The 18,314-nt window shown below is 39.3% G+C and overlaps 1 protein-coding gene across 1 annotated transcript in view; it reads right to left on the bottom strand.

The window, feature by feature from the left end:
• LOC128607324 (alpha-2-macroglobulin-like protein 1) overlaps positions 1-17,790 on the bottom strand; it is a 32,086-nt gene extending 14,296 nt beyond the window's left edge. Inside the window, exons 1-22 of the mRNA XM_053624058.1 lie at positions 17,716-17,790; positions 17,308-17,464; positions 17,102-17,154; positions 16,732-16,752; positions 16,293-16,461; positions 15,389-15,473; positions 15,020-15,146; positions 14,538-14,652; positions 13,223-13,332; positions 10,980-11,150; positions 10,275-10,514; positions 9,958-10,021; positions 9,581-9,729; positions 7,587-7,736; positions 7,279-7,446; positions 6,539-6,611; positions 6,302-6,461; positions 6,001-6,226; positions 5,312-5,438; positions 4,500-4,621; positions 3,740-3,788; positions 3,299-3,382 (exon numbers count right to left, since the gene is read on the bottom strand). Of these exons, the coding sequence (XP_053480033.1) occupies positions 3,299-3,382; positions 3,740-3,788; positions 4,500-4,621; positions 5,312-5,438; positions 6,001-6,226; positions 6,302-6,461; positions 6,539-6,611; positions 7,279-7,446; positions 7,587-7,736; positions 9,581-9,729; positions 9,958-10,021; positions 10,275-10,514; positions 10,980-11,150; positions 13,223-13,332; positions 14,538-14,652; positions 15,020-15,146; positions 15,389-15,473; positions 16,293-16,461; positions 16,732-16,752; positions 17,102-17,154; positions 17,308-17,464; positions 17,716-17,763 (2,668 nt within the window). The 5' untranslated portion in view covers positions 17,764-17,790. The remainder of the gene's footprint in view (positions 1-3,298; positions 3,383-3,739; positions 3,789-4,499; positions 4,622-5,311; positions 5,439-6,000; positions 6,227-6,301; positions 6,462-6,538; positions 6,612-7,278; positions 7,447-7,586; positions 7,737-9,580; positions 9,730-9,957; positions 10,022-10,274; positions 10,515-10,979; positions 11,151-13,222; positions 13,333-14,537; positions 14,653-15,019; positions 15,147-15,388; positions 15,474-16,292; positions 16,462-16,731; positions 16,753-17,101; positions 17,155-17,307; positions 17,465-17,715) is intronic.
• Positions 17,791-18,314: the final 524 nt, after the last annotated feature.

The raw sequence follows: 18,314 nt of genomic DNA, 5'->3' as shown, positions 1-18,314 counted from the left end.
GAAGAGGAGCCGGAGATGAGCGTGGTTCTATCTCTTGCTCTGTCTTCCGGGTCAGGCTCTCTGCCTGACTTTGGACCTCGCATCGCGACTCCTCCTTCCCATATGGAAATCCAAAACACCCTTGCTGACTCTGAGGAGTTGGTAGGGGGTGCCACTGCACCAAAAACCGAGAGCAGCTCTCAAGCATATAAAAAGCTGCTTCAGGTGATCACTAGGGCAGTTGAAAAGCGTAATATAGACTGGCCCGGGGAAGAGGAAGTGGCTCATAGCAGGCTGGATGAGCGCTTCCTCTCCAGTGAAAATAAATATAAATCTCCCTCACACCACAGAAAACTCGCCTTTTTTCCAGAGGTGCATGATAAGATATCACGCTTCTGGAGAACACCATACACTACCTGTGTTTATAACCCTTCGACGTCTGATTACTCAGCCATCATGGGGAGTGAGCAGCACGGCTATTTAGCGATGCTGAAGATGGAGGAGGCGCTTGCAAGCCACCTCTCTCCATCAATGGCAGGTAATTTAGGGGGGCCGACTTTGCCTTCCAATCCATGTAAGGCCACCTCGGTGTTGGTGGGCAAAGCCTATGCTGCAGTGGGTCTTGCTTGTGGGTCACTGCATACAATGGAAGTGTTGCAGGCCTACCAAGCAGACCTGCTGAGTGAGCTTGATACTGGGGAGGGAATTGGGCCTGAGGCAGTGGCAGAGATTTATATCTCTGGGCGACCAAGCGAACAGCCTGTCATATCGGCCGTTCAATGGGTAGCTTGGTTGTGGCAGAGAGGCACAACCTCCAAGGGATGGGGGACAAAGATAAAGTCTCCTTGCAGGGCGACCCTATTAAACCTGTTTGGCGGTGCGGTTAATGCCATCGCCGAAAGGTTTCATGAGGCAAAACAGCAAACGGCGGCATTCAGCCAGTTCCTTCCCCGTTGTGTTCAGTTCGCCACTCAGTGGCTTGCTCAGTTGGTATAAATTCACACCTTTAATATCTATATACCATGTTGATATTTCTGTAAAGCTGCTTTGAGAGAATGTCTATTGTAAAAAGCGCTATGCAAATAAAATTGAATTGAATTTAACTTTTCTGTGGTCCTGGAAGGTCTGTCAAGGGCCCCAATTGAGCCTTTAGAGTCAACCTCTGAGAAGCTTCTGACTCTAAAGGTAGCTCTTCTGCTGGCCCTGACATCTCTCAAGCGAGTAGGAGATCTACAAGTTCTCTCAGTTGCCCCTTCCTGCCTTGACTTTGCCCCGGGATTAGCCAAGGCCTTCTTGTATCCTAGGCAGGATTATATTCCTAAGGTGCCTACATCGACTGCCCACCCTGTGGTGTTGCAGGCTTTCTGCCCTACTCCGTTCCTCACACCGGAACAAGAGAGTATGCACCTTCTGTGTCCAGTAAGGACTCTCTGTACTTACCTCCACTGCTCCAGCCAGTGGCGTAAGTTGGAGCAGCTGCTGGTCTGCTTTGGCGGCGACAGTAGAGGTGATGCTGTGTCAAAGCAGCACATCTCTAATCAAATAGTGGAAGCAATCTCTATTGCTTATGAGGCACGCGGTCTCGCTACGGCTCTGTGCATAAGGACTCATTCCACCAGGGAGGTTGCCTCCTTGAAGGTTTTGTCCAAAGGGGTATCCTTACAGGATGTATGTGCTGCTGCATGGTGGTCTACGCCACACACATTCATTCATTATTACAGCCTGGATATTCATTCCACCCCGGGCTCGAGTGTCTTGCAGTGACCCTCGGCTTGGGTCTTTTTAAACAGGCCATACCATCGTTATGACAGAGTGGGTATTCTCGTTCCCATAATGTTCTGCTAAACGCAACGTGGAGTTCCCTTTGAAAGGGAATGTCTAGGTTACACATGTAACCCTGTTCCCTGAGAAGGGAACGAATCATTGCGTAGCTTTGTCATACCAGAGCAGGCCTGTGAATTGCGTCTTTGCTTCAGATAATAGAGGCTGACGGCGCGGTTCACACGTCTCATATATATATCACGCAACGAGCTTAATTGCCTGATCATGGCAGGCCTATAAATAGAGGCATGATTTTACCCAAGATTCAGATACATGCGCAAGGGCGCTCCCATACTGTAATGCTAAATACAACATCTCGTTCCCTTGTCAGGGAACAGGGTTACATGTGTTTCAGGGAAGATTTTAGGGTTAAAGCTAGAACGATTTTAAACCCTTTAAAGGGAGAGAACCATAGCCTTAGACTCGCTCATTTTCATCCCAGCCACTTCACATACACCAGTGAAACATTCAAGTGCATGTCAGAGGTCTAGTTCAGATGCTGCCAAATGAACAACATCATCGTTAAATAACAGAGATGTTATTTATAGGCTCCCATACCAAATACACTTCCAGCCTTAGCTGTGTATTGATATCCTGTCCATGGAAACCAGAAAAACAGAAGCGAAGACAGAGTTCAACACTCCCCTGCAATTCCTTAACATAGTGGTTTGCCAGAACATTTTTAGGGACACCCAAACATCTTTTCATGGACTCATTGAATGTCCTATTTCTCAACTGCTTGCATTTCTCTTCAACTTGACAGCTTCCTCCACCACCGTGTCCTAGGTTACCACCAACAGGCACAGACAGCCTCTCAGCCATAGCAGCTGCTCTCAATCACACCCCTCCAAGTATCACCATCATTTCCAATATGAACGTTGAAGTCCCCCAGGAGCACTATGGAGAGAGTAGGACGTACCCTCTAAGCACAAGTACCACCTTCTCCAAGATGACTTCATGAATAATACTCTGAATTCCTATTCGGTGTTATGGGACGGTTCAGTGTGGACCCAACTGCAGCATGAAAACTCCTGCTAGTAAAAGAGTGGTCAAGAAGAGTTTATATAGAATTTTCACCCCCACCCTCAAAAATAAATAAAATCATTTTATACATCTGTTAGTTGTGCAACCCTTCTTGCATCTTTTATCTTTGTTGTAGGATCTTTCTCTTTTCCTGGCCATGCCTAAATTCTATCTTGTCCCTTGTTTCCTCCACTTTTATTCTTATTTTCCTTTTCCTCTTCTTTTTTCCTTTTTCCTTTCACTCTTACCTGGGGCATAGCTCTGACATACCATACCAGTCACCCCTCTACAAAGTTGTGACAAAAGGCTGCATCAAAGGCTGGCCTTAAGTATCCTGCCTGTCAGGTGCAGGCAATCCAGGTTAATCAGCCTGGAGGATTCCTTATTTATTAACTTGATTTCATGCTGTAAGTTACACTCAAATGCTACTAATAATGGTCCAAACTGATGAAATAGAAACGGTTCTTCAACTCACCCAGGACAGAGACTGAGGCCATGGCTGAACCTTCCACGAACACCTCAGGCAGAATCAGTGAGACAGTCGTCTGAACAATACCATCTACCAAAACAAAAGCCAAGGGGAAAACATGTGGTACAACTGCATAAACCCAGTGTTTAGTTCTTAAACAAGACCCTTAAACTGTCGTCAGTGTGTTTGGATCACATCCTGTGCAAGCATTCTTTGATTAATTAGAACTAAATGTCATGTAAATGTAACCGTATAGAATTAACCACATGCCTCCTCCTGAGCAGTGAACCCTATACCAAATAATCCATCTATTTCTGAGCAATGAAATCATAAACTGCTCTGTACTGAAGCACTAAATGATCAGTGAACAATTTTAAAACACCAATGATAATATGAATCAGATGGTTAAACGTTATAAATAAGGTGAAGGAATGAAGTGAGTCTGACCTGGACAGAGAAGTTCATTGTAGCTTTTACATAGTTTGGTTCCCTCAGCCTGAAAATGGCAACAGAATAATAATCCAATCATTAATCACAATTACATCATCAGTCAAAGAGCTGTATTAAGAGCGACAACTTAAGTTAAAAAATATGAACTTAATATTTATTATACAGTATATTATGAAGAAGTTTTATGAAGTTTTATGAAGTCCCTTAAGTTGAGCGTTTCTTAATAGCATCAACTTTAAGCCCTTGTCTTTAAACTGTAAAAACAAAAACAAAATCAGGATAGAAAATGCATTCTACAGAAGTAAACTTATTACAAAATTGAAAAGTTTTTCTCTAAACAAAATACACTTGTTCTATAGACAACAGGAACGCTGCACGTTTATATGAGTGGTTATCAGAGTGGGATCTGTAGGACTTTTAAGAATTTTGTTAAGGAAATGAAAATCATTCATTTATTATTGAGTACTATTGAGTTTGTTATATTTGCCTGTTTGACTAGTCATTTGAGTTGATTAGGGTTTAATCCAAACCTCAATAAAGGGACATAATGTGTCCTGTGAATGTAAGTTCTGAAATATAAAGTTTCATATCTCCAAGAAACAAACAGAATATTACTGTAAACATTTAAACAATGAGGTTAATATTTGAAAGGTTGGATTATGTTCAAAAAATAAATCTGTACTGAGAAATGCATGTTACAGTTCAAGTGGTCTCTGGCTGGATTATATGTTAGTAGTAGTAATAATAATGTAATCACCTTCACTTGCAGTGTTTTAATGACCATGTCGATGCGTCCTTTCTGTGGTACAGTAACCGGTCTCGTCCCACACCGAGTCGATGATCTCACAGCCTCTGCCGTCACATTAATGCTCACCTCCCCTATAACACACACACACACACACACACACACACACACACACACACACCATCCATAACTGGAGAACCCACTATTGCTAACGGGATAGGTATAATACATGATGCATCAGTTAGCTCTACGATTAACACCCCTGATAAAGGTTAAAAAAAAAAAAAAAAGGCTTTTGAAAAATGTATATGTGGTTTATTAGCTCATGCTGAAAATCTGAGCAAAATCTAATCTTTGATTAACAAAAGTATTGTAGAAATTCAAATGAACTAAACATAACTAAGAAAGGTTCTCAATTTATATTTTGCTCTTTAAAGTTCAGGAAAAAGATCTAGCAGGGAGCTTTAAATTGTTTCTATTATAAATATAATGTGGAAAATGTTTATATTTTTTGTTATTATCAGGCCACTCATGAAAATCTCTAAGAAAAAATAGTGTATGAAGTTACACTTTTATGAGTTTATAATATATAATCTGCATTTTCCATTGGCGGTGAAGTGATGACCTTGTGATAATATAAAAGTCAGAAATTAGAATGTATCTTATGTCTGGTTTTAGTGTGCTGTTTGTAAATGTCAGGAGACAGCTGTGGAACAGAGCAGAAGCTATTTTAAACTATTTAATATTTAACTATATAATTTGAGAAGGTTTACATTTCCATTTCAGCATTTTCTGTGAACTTTAAGTTGAAAAGTTTGACGTACCCAGAACCAGTGGTGTGATGGTCCAGGAGAAGGTCTGGCTCTCGTCAGCACACAGGCAGCTTGTGTAACGGCAATTTTCACACACTTGTGCTGAGAATTGATTTGAGCCAGCCAAACTCACCTTCACCTTTAACAGAGTTTTCATTCCATCAGCTATCGGAAAACTAACCATACTTTTTCCTCAGTTGATCCTTATTCAAGGAAAAGTTGTGTGACACCAGATGACGCCACAGATGACATCACAGAGTAATTTGCATATTCATTGTATCACATTGACTGTAATAAAACATGTTCTAAGGAGTAGGAGGTGTCCAGAAAATGTGCCAGTGGGATAAACAATGCTAAGCAGTGATTTGCTGTTGGCTTTACACACTGGTGGAGTCAAGTGAACCCTGCTGTCTCAGCTCATAACCAGCAACTGTGATGTGAGCTGGAGAGACATATCAAGTGCAGGACAGTCACTAATATGTGCTCAAAAATCTCTACATTTGTCACTAGGCTCTTTAAAAAAAAAATAAAGTTGCTAAAAGGATCTAAAAAGTCACAAACTGTAGATCTAACACCAGTTGGCAATAATACACATGCGGAATCCTTGTAGGAAATTAAAACCCATGTCATTTTCTCTTAACACTGTGATGTGACCATATCTTTTTTCAGAAAATATTATTAGACCAAACATGTCTACTCACCATCATACAGCTTTGAAGGTAGTTGAAGACGGTGGCTTTGAGCGTGAACACTTCTCCTCGAATGACGGAGCTCGGCATGGTGAGGCTCACAAAGAAAGGCTGGAAGGCAGTGAGCTGGGTTTTCGGTGCGACTCCGAACCCAACAGATGATGTACAAAATGCACCAGCCTGCCATGTAGTGATGGAGTCTGGAACCGTTTTAATAACAGTCGTTGATCCAGTCTGACTGTAGAGGAAAAAACACTGACTCAGTAACACAGACTGAAGAAAGTGGAAACAAAATTCAGTTAAACATGCACACCTGACTGAAACGAGATCCCAAATCCACGTCTCTGGGAAATATTTGCGGATCGTAATGACTGGGGCAGCTGAAGCAGTTGATGGACTCGAGGTAGCTGAAACATCTTTGACAACCATGGCTTCCATTCCTGGTGCAGCCATGGCTGCATCTGTGGATGCAGCTATACATACACACACATGTGTTATAACATACACATGTACATGTCAAAAAGGAAATGACTGAAAAATAAACACTCACTTTTCCTAAGCGGGATAAAACACTCAATAGGTTTCTTGACTATGGCATTGGTGAGGATCTTGATTCCAACATCCTGAAAGAAAAATGGGAACACAAAATTATTTTTGCATGTTGAAGATAATTAATAATAAATGATGACATTTTCACAATATTGTTTTATAGAATTACTACAAGTATAGATCTACCTGTATAGGCAAAACAGGAACAGAATTATGTCAAAAAGCAGTTCTCCATGTAATTTTTTTCAATTTATGTCTACCCAAAAATACTGCCCTAACTACGCAAGCCTTCTCATGAAGGTACTGCAAGGGGTATGGTATAGTACTGCAAATGATATTTGGAATCATCCACTATGAAACTTAGTATACTACTAAATAAGTAATGAATAAATCACTCAATGTCATGCTGTAAACTAATTAATGATGGAGTGGTGTGATGAATCAGGATTACGATTACCACCCTGAAGTCTTCCTCTTATACTACAGCACTTTGCCAAAAATGACAGTTTTTAATGTATTAACTCATACTGTTTATAGGTCCATTTGTGAAAAAAGTTTGTTCCTGTTCTCACTTACATTATAGCAGCTATGAAAAGTCATTCACTCACTAGCCTCACTTTTTTTCTCTCTCTGGAAAATAATAATACAATAATGTATATGCAATAGCGTCAGTACAGCACAGGTGCTGACTCCGCCCCCACATCCCACTCCCTCCCAACACATTTCTATATGATGTCTTACTTTAAAGGTGTTGTACACGTCGATTTTTCCGTAGGTTGGTATAAAAATTGGCCGTAGTCTTGCAAATATGTTGATGATGGGTGGGTCCCCCGAGCATTGGGATGAATCCTCATCATCGATGTTGTATGGATATCCTGATAACGTCTGGACAGGAAGCATGTTGAACACCTGGAATAATCGGGTGTGATGTAATTCCTCAAAAGGAGTGCCATTGTAATAACTGTTACAATTAACAACATTGCAACTATTGAAAACAAGTTATTATGTAAATGAGTAAACTCAAAGACATTTTGTTAGAGTAAACGCACAGATTCCGTGTTGAGCTCGTTCTCCGGTTTCAGCAATAACAGACTCTGATCGATGGCCCTCACTGAACACAGTGATCCTGGGGTGGCTCTCAGGATCAATGACACTTTAGCACCAGGAAGCTCAGACGATTGTGAGAAATTCAGAGACACCTGAAAGACCAGAACAATGTAATTAAGTAAGAAAGAAAGTAAATAAATAAATAAACTTCTGGTCAATGCAAGAATTTGTCATTTATCAAAACCAACATACCAATATTTTATTCAGGTATTGTCAAGTCCAATACTAAATGTAATACTTATTAAACTGTTGCTTCACAGAGCTGGCTTGTTGCTATGTTAAATGGAAAATCTAATGTTTATCAGTATCTTAATAATAAAACTCTTTAGCCTCAGCAAAAACCTCTGCTTTTGGTGGAAATTCAACACTGTGAATCACTATAAAATAATAACCTGTGAACACCATCCCCACTGTGAAGTATGGTGGTGGCAGCATAATGTTGTGAGGATGCCTTTCATTAGCATTTGTGCAATCCTAGAAAGAAATCTTGAGACTGGGGTGGAGGTTCACCCTTAAGCAGGACAATGTCTTTTTGCAAACTGCTAAAGCTACATTGTGGTTCAAAATCAGGAACTTGATTGTGCTAGCATGGTCCAGACAAAGCCTGGACCTCAATCTGATTGAGAATCAGTAGCAATACCACAAACTTGCTTATGTTTTTCATGCAATCTGACAGTAAAGTTCTGAAATTAAAGCATTTTAAATTCCAGATTGTAATGGTACAAAAAGAGGAATAGTTCAAGACAGGTGAATACTCATGCAAGACATTATTGGTGTAATAGGTGACTGGTTCAGAGGCAGATAGAAATCAACTGAAAATTGATGTGCACAAGGTGCTAACCAGGGTATCAAGAGTAGAGAAGTGGGGCTAGGCCTTTGAAAGAAAACTTAGGACATAGTTGAATGATAGTTGAGTAGCATTTTGAGGAACTACTTAACCTATGAACATTTTTCCCTTCAGGTGGCAGTGCCAGATATCTCTGGTCTGAGGTTAAAATGGCGGGTAGAATCCTTCATTCTTCAGGCCAGAGATGAGATTTGGTCAGATATGAATTGAAAACTGTTGAAGGCTGGACATGCAGTTAACATGCTCTTTAATGTTGCATGGGGATCTGGGTTGGTGCTCTTGGACTGGCAAACTGGGATTGTGCTCATTATTTGAAAAAATTAAACTTGGATGAGAAGGTGTTTTCCAATTAAAGGGAAATCACACTCCTCAGCCTTTGAGGGAAGGTCCATGCCAGGGTTCTGGAGAGGATACTCCATCTTATAGTTGAACCTACAATCTAGGAGGAATTATGCAGTTTCCTCATAAGCCATGGACCAGCTCTTTACTCTTGCACAGCTTTGGGATAGGTAATGGTCATATGCTAATTCACTCTACAGGTGTTTATGGATTTGGAGAAGGCCTATAGTCATGTTCCTTGACATTGATGGGGAAGCTATTGCAGGAGCTGAGGTATGGTATGTTGCTCCTTCAATCAAGTCTCCGTATGAGCACAGTGAGAGTTCTGTTGGCATTCTTGGTGTTAAAGTAGACGTGGAACCTCATCAAGGGTGTGTCTTGTTTCAAACCCTTTTTATGGTTTCAAATCCTGGTCCATGGTGTTGAAGAAGAAGGTCAGTTTTTGGACAAAGTGGTCTGTTTACCAGTCAATCTACTTCCGTATCCTCACCTATGGTCATGACATGTGGGCAGTGCCTGATTTCAGTGCCTGATATGAGGTTCCTCTAAATGGATGCTGGCCTTACTCTCTGTTAGCCTAAGGAGCTTCACATTCTACTAGAGCCCCACACAGGGGCCACTGCTCTGTCTCTATTGAAAAAAAAAAAAACTTTTATCCACATATCTATTTGAAATTGGGTCATTTTGTAGACCTAGGTATTGAATAGGGCAAAAACAAAGGCTTGCAACCAGCAAGGATTCATTTCTGACCTTGTTAGCCAAACACAGCTGAATGGGGAAGTTCATGCTGTCTGCCACAGCCTCACCACTGGAAAGGATTGTGTACAGGACCACCTGAGCAACCGGGGACAACTGTAACATGTTCCTCAGTGACAGAAACAGTGTGCCTCTGATCTCCACTACAAAACGGAGAAATATTCAAAGTTTAAGTGCATCAGCCACCAACACAGTGCCATTTAGGGGTTAATAATAATAGGACAAAATCAAATAAAAAAATGTAAACAAATATCCCAATTAGTATTTAGGATATTTTAAAACAAAGTTTTACAGCACTTACATATTGCAAAACTACATTGGTTTAAAAATTCATGGGGAGTTAATATATGGATGGTGTTATGTTTACTAACCTCTTCCTGAGGGCATAGCCACCAAAAGACGTCCTTGCTGAACCAAATGTCCTCTGGACATCACCTACACATTAAAATGAAGATGCATAAATTGCTATGGATTAATTGGAAGGTCTAAATGAAAATCTGAAAACATACAAGGATTGAGTATTTGAGTAAGTACAAGTGTTCAGTTCAGTAAGTACAGAAACTGTAGTTTCCAACTCTGTTAGTGAAAATTCCAACAAAGGCAAGCATCATACAATATATGCTGGAAATCCAATGAGTTACAAAGTTTCTTGATTATAAATAAAAGTTAGAGTGAAAGCCAAACGCACCATGTAGAAGAAGGATATATACGATCGTATGCGTGTTTCGTCACGTATCATGTACTCCGCTTCAATCACAGTATTTTTATCACAGCTGAAAGGCATCGAGCTGCTCCTCAATTTAATAAAACTCAGGCTCTTGGAGTAGAAAGGCTGAAGATAGAGGTAGGCTGTGGGGTAGTATGGTGTGAGCTGATTTGTCACATATAATGGTCTTATATCTGGTCTTTTAGTCATTTCATACTCTGCCTGTTTAAAAGAATAATTAGAGAAAAACAGAAAAATAAAACACTCTAACATATTACATATAGTTAAACCATAGTGCTGCTGAATTTTCAATTTTTTTCAAATTTGTTTATAAATTATTTAGTTGAAGGCACTACATCATATTAGAAGCTAGCAAGAGAAATTATCTCAGAAAAATAGAGAGTTCACAGAATTTATTAGAGTTTAATTTCATTGGTTCATTTCATTAGTGGCCGCTTTCTGCCCAGTAGGCATGTGCCACGCCTTACAAAGCACCCATGCTTTATGAATAAAAACAAAAAACTGCTAATCATTGTGGCACCTGTAAAAAACACTCTATAAACAATAAATCTCTATTGCAGTCTTAATCTGCAAGCGGATGGAGACAACACTCTCATTTCACATAAGAGTTCGCTTTTGAAAAATAAAATTTAAAAAAATGAAAAGAAAAACAAGGACTCCACCCACCTGAAGAGAGACTTGCTGCATACCCCATTCTTGAGTTTCGAGGGAAAAGTTTGCGATGCCTTTGTCATTTGTAACCAGCCTTTCGACTGAATTTTTAACATTACCATAACTTACAGTCAGAAACACTACTTTATTTATCATTGGACTGGTGTTTGGGCCGGTCACTTTAACCTAAAGAAAATGGACAGGAACATCAGAGGACAATATCAGAAACAAAAACATCAAATCAATTAAGTTATCACAGACCTGGAATGAGCCCAAAATACTGCTTTTAATTACATAAGAGTTGGCACAATATTAAATATCTGGCTAGAAAACGTTAAGCATGTCAGGGCCAGCAGAAGAGCTACCTATAGAGCCAGAAGCTTCTCAGAGGCTGACTCTAAAGGTTAAAATGGGGGCCCTGACAGACCTTTCAGGACCACAGAAAGGTCCCAGGAAAGTATGCAAAGCCTGCAGAAAGTCCTCAGCCTCCTGACACCATGCATAAACCTCGAAGTTAGAGGATGTTGCCCCACAGGGGCTCCATCAACAGGGGCATGGCTGGCCAAAATGGTGGCCACATAAACCCACATAAACCCACATAAAATTGTCGAAGGAGCCCACCCCACTGAAAAACGTTCTTGTAAGAACTCCAGGACTGTATCTATTGCACAGTTCACTGGGTCTACAGTGGATCCCTGTGGATGGGAATCTCCCAAGGAGTGCCATCTAGCAGGGATATAATCTCTGAGAACCATATTCGAGCTGGCCAATATGGTGCTCCTAGCAGCAGACATAGACTGTCTTGGCAAACTCTCACTAGAACTTGTGGGAGCAGAGCGATCGGGGGAAAAGCATACAGATATGACTTCGGCCACATGTGCACTATGGCGTCCAGCCCTAATTGTGCGGGAGGAGTGAGGGCAAACCACAGCGTGTCGTGTGTTGTCTCCATGCAGTCCTGCTTGGGCAAACCTCACCTTATGGACTCCACCACTTGAGATGGAGCCAGCAATTCCTGGACCATGCACTTCTGGAAAAAAGGGGAATTTTCTGCAGTGTAAGGGATTTACTGGGGAGAAAAAGGCTCATCCATCCTTAGCAATCAATTCAAGCAGCTCTTTACATGCTGCTCTTAGTTCAGGAGTACAGGAGTTAGCACAGGAGAGGAATTATTACTATTATTTTTGGGTGTGCGTTTTTTCTCTCTCTCTTTTTTCCCCTTTTGGCTTTCCATAGTGGGAGGAGGAGTCGCAACGCGAGCTCCAAAATCCAGCTGAGAGCCGGACCCAGAAGACAGAGCAAGAGATATAGCAGCGCTCATCTCTGGCTCTTCTTCCGGATCCATAAGAGATTCCCTGGACCTGAGGTGGCATGCTGTCTCGGCAGCGGCCGGCCCAGATCCGTGAGGCTCTGAAACCCAACTCGCTTTGCCTTTCGAGTTGCGAGCGGAGCTGCCTGAGGTAAACGTTACAATGAGCAGCCTCTCGAGGCAGCCATCGCATGCTACATCCCTAGACACTTCACCCAGAAAGTGTGCACTATTCCCCGTGATGAAACGAGAGCAAGCCTTAACGCACTTCCTGAATTCTCTTTCCCATATATTTCTCTCTCGCTCGTTCCTTTTTTTCTACTCTTTTTTTTATTTTACAGGGATAGAAAAGTCCAGAGAGCTTGAGAAAAGATAGAAAGCGTCTTTTTGTTACTTTACACAAACAACTGACATGCAGTCTTTTGTTAAAGATAATAAGGCTGATGGCGCAGTTCAGAGGTGCCATATTTATTTATGCGCTTAACTGCCACGTCACCTGATCATGGCAGGCCTATTAATAGGCATGTTTTTATACAAGCTTCAGATACCGGTCATGCATGAGAGGCGCTCCCATAGTGTTATGCTAAACACAACACCGAAGTTTCCTTTGAAAGGGAACTTATTTTATGATATGGATTTAATTACAAAGTAACACAGTTAGTTTAGTCTACTACTAATTTGCATTACACAGTAAAATAGTTATCCAAACATTAGCTAATCTGATATTGAATTTGGTCACTGGTTTTAATTACACTAGCTAGCATTTATAGCATAGATTTTTAGGAACAAATGACAAGATTTTACCAAAAAATTTGCACACTTGCTTGGCTTGCTATGTAATAACAGATAGCTAGGGGGTGTTCATGTTAGCTCAGTGCCTTTATTAATGTTTAACAAAGAAGCCAATTAACAAAAAGTTATAATTTTTAAAGGTCAGTAATGAACTTACCTGTCCTTCATACGTCATTCCGAGCCTAAACACTGTTGGTGAATTCTCAAATGAAATGGTCACGATATTAGATGATATCAAAGAGCTGGCTGAAGCAGGCAGAGTCACACCTACAGGGTAAACACAGAGTTAAAATGATGTTTAAATAACCCAACCCACAGTCTTTTCACATTCTGCTTTCTGTCAGCACAAAATACACTGGAAGTTTTTGTTTTCCCCGGACAGATTTCTTGTATGTACAAACTCAGCCAAAACCTTGGCCATTCTGTGTCTGTGATTTATACAACCCCCAATTCCAAAAAAAAGTTGGGATGCTGTGTAAAAGGTAAATAAATGTAAATAAAAACAGAATGCAATGACTTGCAAATCTCATAAACGCGTATGTTATTCACAATAGAACATAGAAAACATAGCAAATGTTTAAACGGATTAAATGTACCATTTTAGGGAAAAAATAAGGCCATTTTTAATTTGAGGGCCGCAGCACGTTTCAAAACAGTTGAGACGGGGCAAGAAAAGGCTGGAAAATAAGTGTTCTAAAAAAGAAACAGCTGGAAGAACATTTTGTAACTAATTAAGTTAATTGGCAAGAGGTCAGTGACATGATTGGGCATAAAAAGAGTATCTTAGAGAGGCAGAGTCTCTTTGAAGTGAAGATGGGGTGGAGTCTGAATGGAAGCATATGTTGCTTTAAAACCTTTCCAGATGTGCAAGCTGATCATTCAATAGGCACTAATGCACCTCCCTACCATCAGAGAGTTTAGTCCTATTTAGTTTAGAAGATACGTCGTCCATGGTTTCCAAAAAAGAATTTCAAATTTCGATTTGTCCTACCACAGAACAGTTTTCCACGTTGCCAAACGAGCTTTGGCCCAGAGAAGATGGCGGCGTTTCTGTATCATGTTCACATGTGGCTTCTTATTTGCATGATAGAGCTTTAACCAGCATTTGTGGATGGCACGGCGAACTGTGTTAAATGCAATGAGTTCTGGAGGTATTTCTGAGCCCATGCAGTGATTTCCATTATAGAATCAGGCCTGTTTTTAATGCAGTACCGCCCGAGGGCCTGAAGGTCACGGGTATGCAATATTGATTTTCACCCACGTCCCTTGCGCAGGGTTTCTCCAGACTCTCAGAATGTTTTGATGATATTATAAGGGAATCCAACCCTTAACCCTAGAGGTGTGAGACATGCACACTAACTACTAAGCGACCATGTCCCCTCCTATGTGTTTATAATAATAATAATAATAATAATAATAATAATAATAATGAAAGCATTTTTACAAGAGGCTTGATTATAGGAATATCTTACCAGTGCCATATTCTTCCACTTCACACTGAACGTTGATTACACCTTGATAGCGTGAATCAGTTAAAGCATATTCATTCAGATTTAAGACAATTTCTCCACAGCCTGTCCTGTCAGTCTAAAGCAAAAATAAATAGTAAATGAATGAAAAAAAAACAAATGGTTAAGAAATACATCCTTATTTAATAATCCCTTTTCATAGTAGTTTTAATACTGATGCATGCACTGTTTAGTTCATTATTTAAGCTGAACAAACCATGAACTTCAGCATAATAACACCATCAGTAACATTAACTAACATTGTATTACATACATCCCAATTCTGTCCAAAAGTGAATTAAATGTTTTATAATGAAGGTAATGCAAAAGGTAACTTTGGAAATATATGCAAAAAAAAATGTCTTTTGATTCAGAAGAGTAACTAAGGAGGCGTTATTGTTTCACTTATGAGCATATTCTGTTGGTTTCAGAGTAAGCTGATTAACCTTGAATATATAGTCCTTGCAGATGTCTGGTAGGGTTGTGCTTCCTGGTGGGATCCAGAAGTATCTGTAGCTGTTATGACAGACTTTGGCCTTCACCGTCCCATTCACCGGCTTCCCGTATGTATATCTGCAGAGAATGGAAAAAAGTATAACAACATAAATGACGCATTTTTAAAAAAAAATGTAAGTGAAACAATAGTAAAAATAACTTTTCCAACATAAATGTTTGAGCTTTGCTCATTTCTTCCAATAATTTCCTAATTTTTTAAGTCAGACTTCCAGTATGGACATCATGTTGGGTATGTTACAACTGTATTGTTAAAAAAAAATCATTAAGAGAAAGAACATTACTGAGTACTGAACACTCACTTAGCACACACTTTCAGCGTAGCCTGTGTGTCCAGGATGGTTATGACTGTAGGAAGTTGGACCGTCACTTCAAACGTGGGCAGAACTAAAAGAGACAATAAACGCAGTGCTAAAATACAGCTGCTAATCTGAATTGTGTTGTTTAGTAGGTGATAATTTAATTTACTCTGTTCTCATTTACTTCTATTACTGTGTTCAAAACAGTCATCAGATTTGACAGGGATTATTTCTAGAACCCAATCGTTTGTCTCTAAATGTTTTACATGGAGTAGAAAAATGCAGTCACAGGCCAAATTGACCGTCCAAACACACTCCTGGCTTTCACATCATTAATGTTTTTATATTTTAGACCGTTAATTGAAATAATTCATTATAAAGATTTGAATTATGCACAAAAAGTTTCACTGTTTTTTAATTTTTTTTATTTAACCATACTGTAAACCTCATCCGAATAGATTTTCTGACCAGGTGGTTTGACCCCTAAATACAGAAATGAGTGGCAACCTGGTAAATAAGTAAAACAGCAACACACAGGTGAAATGTTTGTTGTTGTTTTTTTCACTACAGAATAATTAGTAATTTAAGAATATGATATTTGAAATCTAGAATTTGATAAAACTGATATTTTCCTGACTTTTTTGTCAAAAAGGAAAAAAAAAACCCTTTAAACATTATACTATTTTCATAAAACAGGTTTGGATCAATTTCTCTACTGAATAATAAGTAAGTAATTTTTAAATTCATGCTTACTGAATATTACAAACTTTGTAACCAGGGACATATTAAGAAAATAAAAGTACTAAATAACTGGTATTTCCATCAATATTGTTCTTACCAATCGTTAAAATAAAAATTAGATATATTTGTATTCTAAGGACATTTATAAAGATAAACTGAGTCTGACCGTAGTCCTTGACTTCAAAGGATTGTGTGTTCTCTTCATTTTTCTGGCTCCGGACAGTGATGACATAAAATCCTTTTGTGGCCTCAGAGTTCAAGGGATATGACAGATCCACAAGGCCGCTCTGTGTGGCGACGTTCAGCCACTGACCAATGCGGTTCAAATTTGGGTCCTGAAATAAAAACATAACAACAAAATACACTATTCATTGATCTCAGTCCAGAAAAGTGCCACAAATAAGGTCATGAGCTCAGAAACATCCATTAATATAATTTATTATATTTTATTAATTTAATAGTAAGAGCAGCATCAGAATAATAGTTATAAGATTTCTAATGCAAAAGCCTGTAAATGCACTTATTATTGTTTTAAAGACATAGCAAGTCATAAATACACAAAGTGCCCAGTTAATAAGTGTTGAATCTTTCACACATCACCGTACCTGCACTTCTATTGTCGGAAACTGAAACAATAAGAAAAGATAAAAGCAGGTTAAACATACAATGAGAGTATTTTTTAGTAATACATTTGATGAATCCTGTGATTTTCAAGTTCAGCAGTAGCTTGGACTTAGGTTTGGACTTAGATATTTTTTACTTAATACTTTAGGAAAACAAACTTATTCACCTAAATTTATTAAACTTAATATTGAGGAACTATAAAACACAACTAATTCCACGTTTAATTTAAAATTGTTAGATTAATGCTCACAAAGCATATAGATATAACAGTTGATGAATATGATTTTTGTTGAAAGTCCTAACTGTATATTTTTTAGTAGTATTTTAGAGAAATGGTTAAAGTTGTCATACCGTCTGACCGTAGGTGAGGAAATTGGAATCCACAGAGACGATGCGGAACATCACTACAGAGAATAAAAGATAATATATATAATGTTGTTGCATTCTGAAATTGATTTGGTTTTAATACAGGTTTAAATAATTTAAGGGTGGCTCTGGGGCAGGAACCGAGGAAAACAGAAGGCAGGAAGTGTGAAAATCCGTGTAGAGAGTGTTACCAGTTTGTCCTGGTTTGTAGATGGGTTTATCCGTCTGAATGATAATCAGAGAAGTCGGAGGTTTGATGAGGATCTTTGTTGTCTTGTTCAGGAATGTGCTTCCTCCATTTATCTGAATGCCAATAGACGCTACTGATTCCACGCTTACGACAGGAACCTGTTAAAAACAAAACGGCAAAATCATAACACATAGCAACTTTAGAAAACATTACACTATTATTTATTTATATCCATTGTTTTCAATATTATACAGCAAACCAGGAATTAAATTGCAAAAATATTTATTTATTTGGCATATTACATTTCCATTAAAATCAACTTAAATATTCTTTAAATCAGAGGTGTTTTTCTGATTTTTCATATGTTAATTAACAATGAGGTGAGAAATGTTTTAAGATGGCGTCTGACCTGGAACGGGATACAGCGGTAGTATTCTTGTCTAATTTGCATTTCCATCAGAAGTACGACTCTGTTGCCATTAAGCTCCAGGTTCACTTCCAGTGAAACTACTTCATAGGGGTTCACCGTGATACATAGCGTCTCTGTGGTGCCCCCTACAGCCTGGGAGGTCACAGCCAAGAGGTAAAAGCTATTGAAAAATTAAAAGGGAAAATAGTTTTATTAGTTCGTATTTAGCGATGCTGTCCTTTCGATGTTGACCATCTCTACAGTTTGTAGCATCAACTGCACTCTACAAGCATATACAGTATCTCACAAAAGTGAGTACACCCCTCACATTTGTGTAAATATTTGATTATGTCTTTTCATGTGACAACACTGAAGAAATGACACTTTGCTACAATGTAAAGTATTGAGTGCACAGCTTGTGTAACAGTGTAAATTTGCTGTCCCCTCAAAATAACTCAACACACAGCCGTTAATGTCTAAACCGCTGGCAACAAAAGTGAGTCCACACAAAATATTTACACTTTGGGCCCAATTTGGACATTTTCACTTAGGGGCGTACTCACTTTTGTTGCTAGCGGTTTAGACATTAATGGCGGTGT

Source organism: Ictalurus furcatus, chromosome 5 (assembly GCF_023375685.1).
Source record: "Ictalurus furcatus strain D&B chromosome 5, Billie_1.0, whole genome shotgun sequence".
NCBI classification, from domain to species: Eukaryota; Metazoa; Chordata; class Actinopteri; order Siluriformes; family Ictaluridae; genus Ictalurus; species Ictalurus furcatus.
The sequence above is the reverse complement of the archived record's forward strand: the minus strand, read 5'-3'. Positions and strand labels throughout refer to the sequence as shown.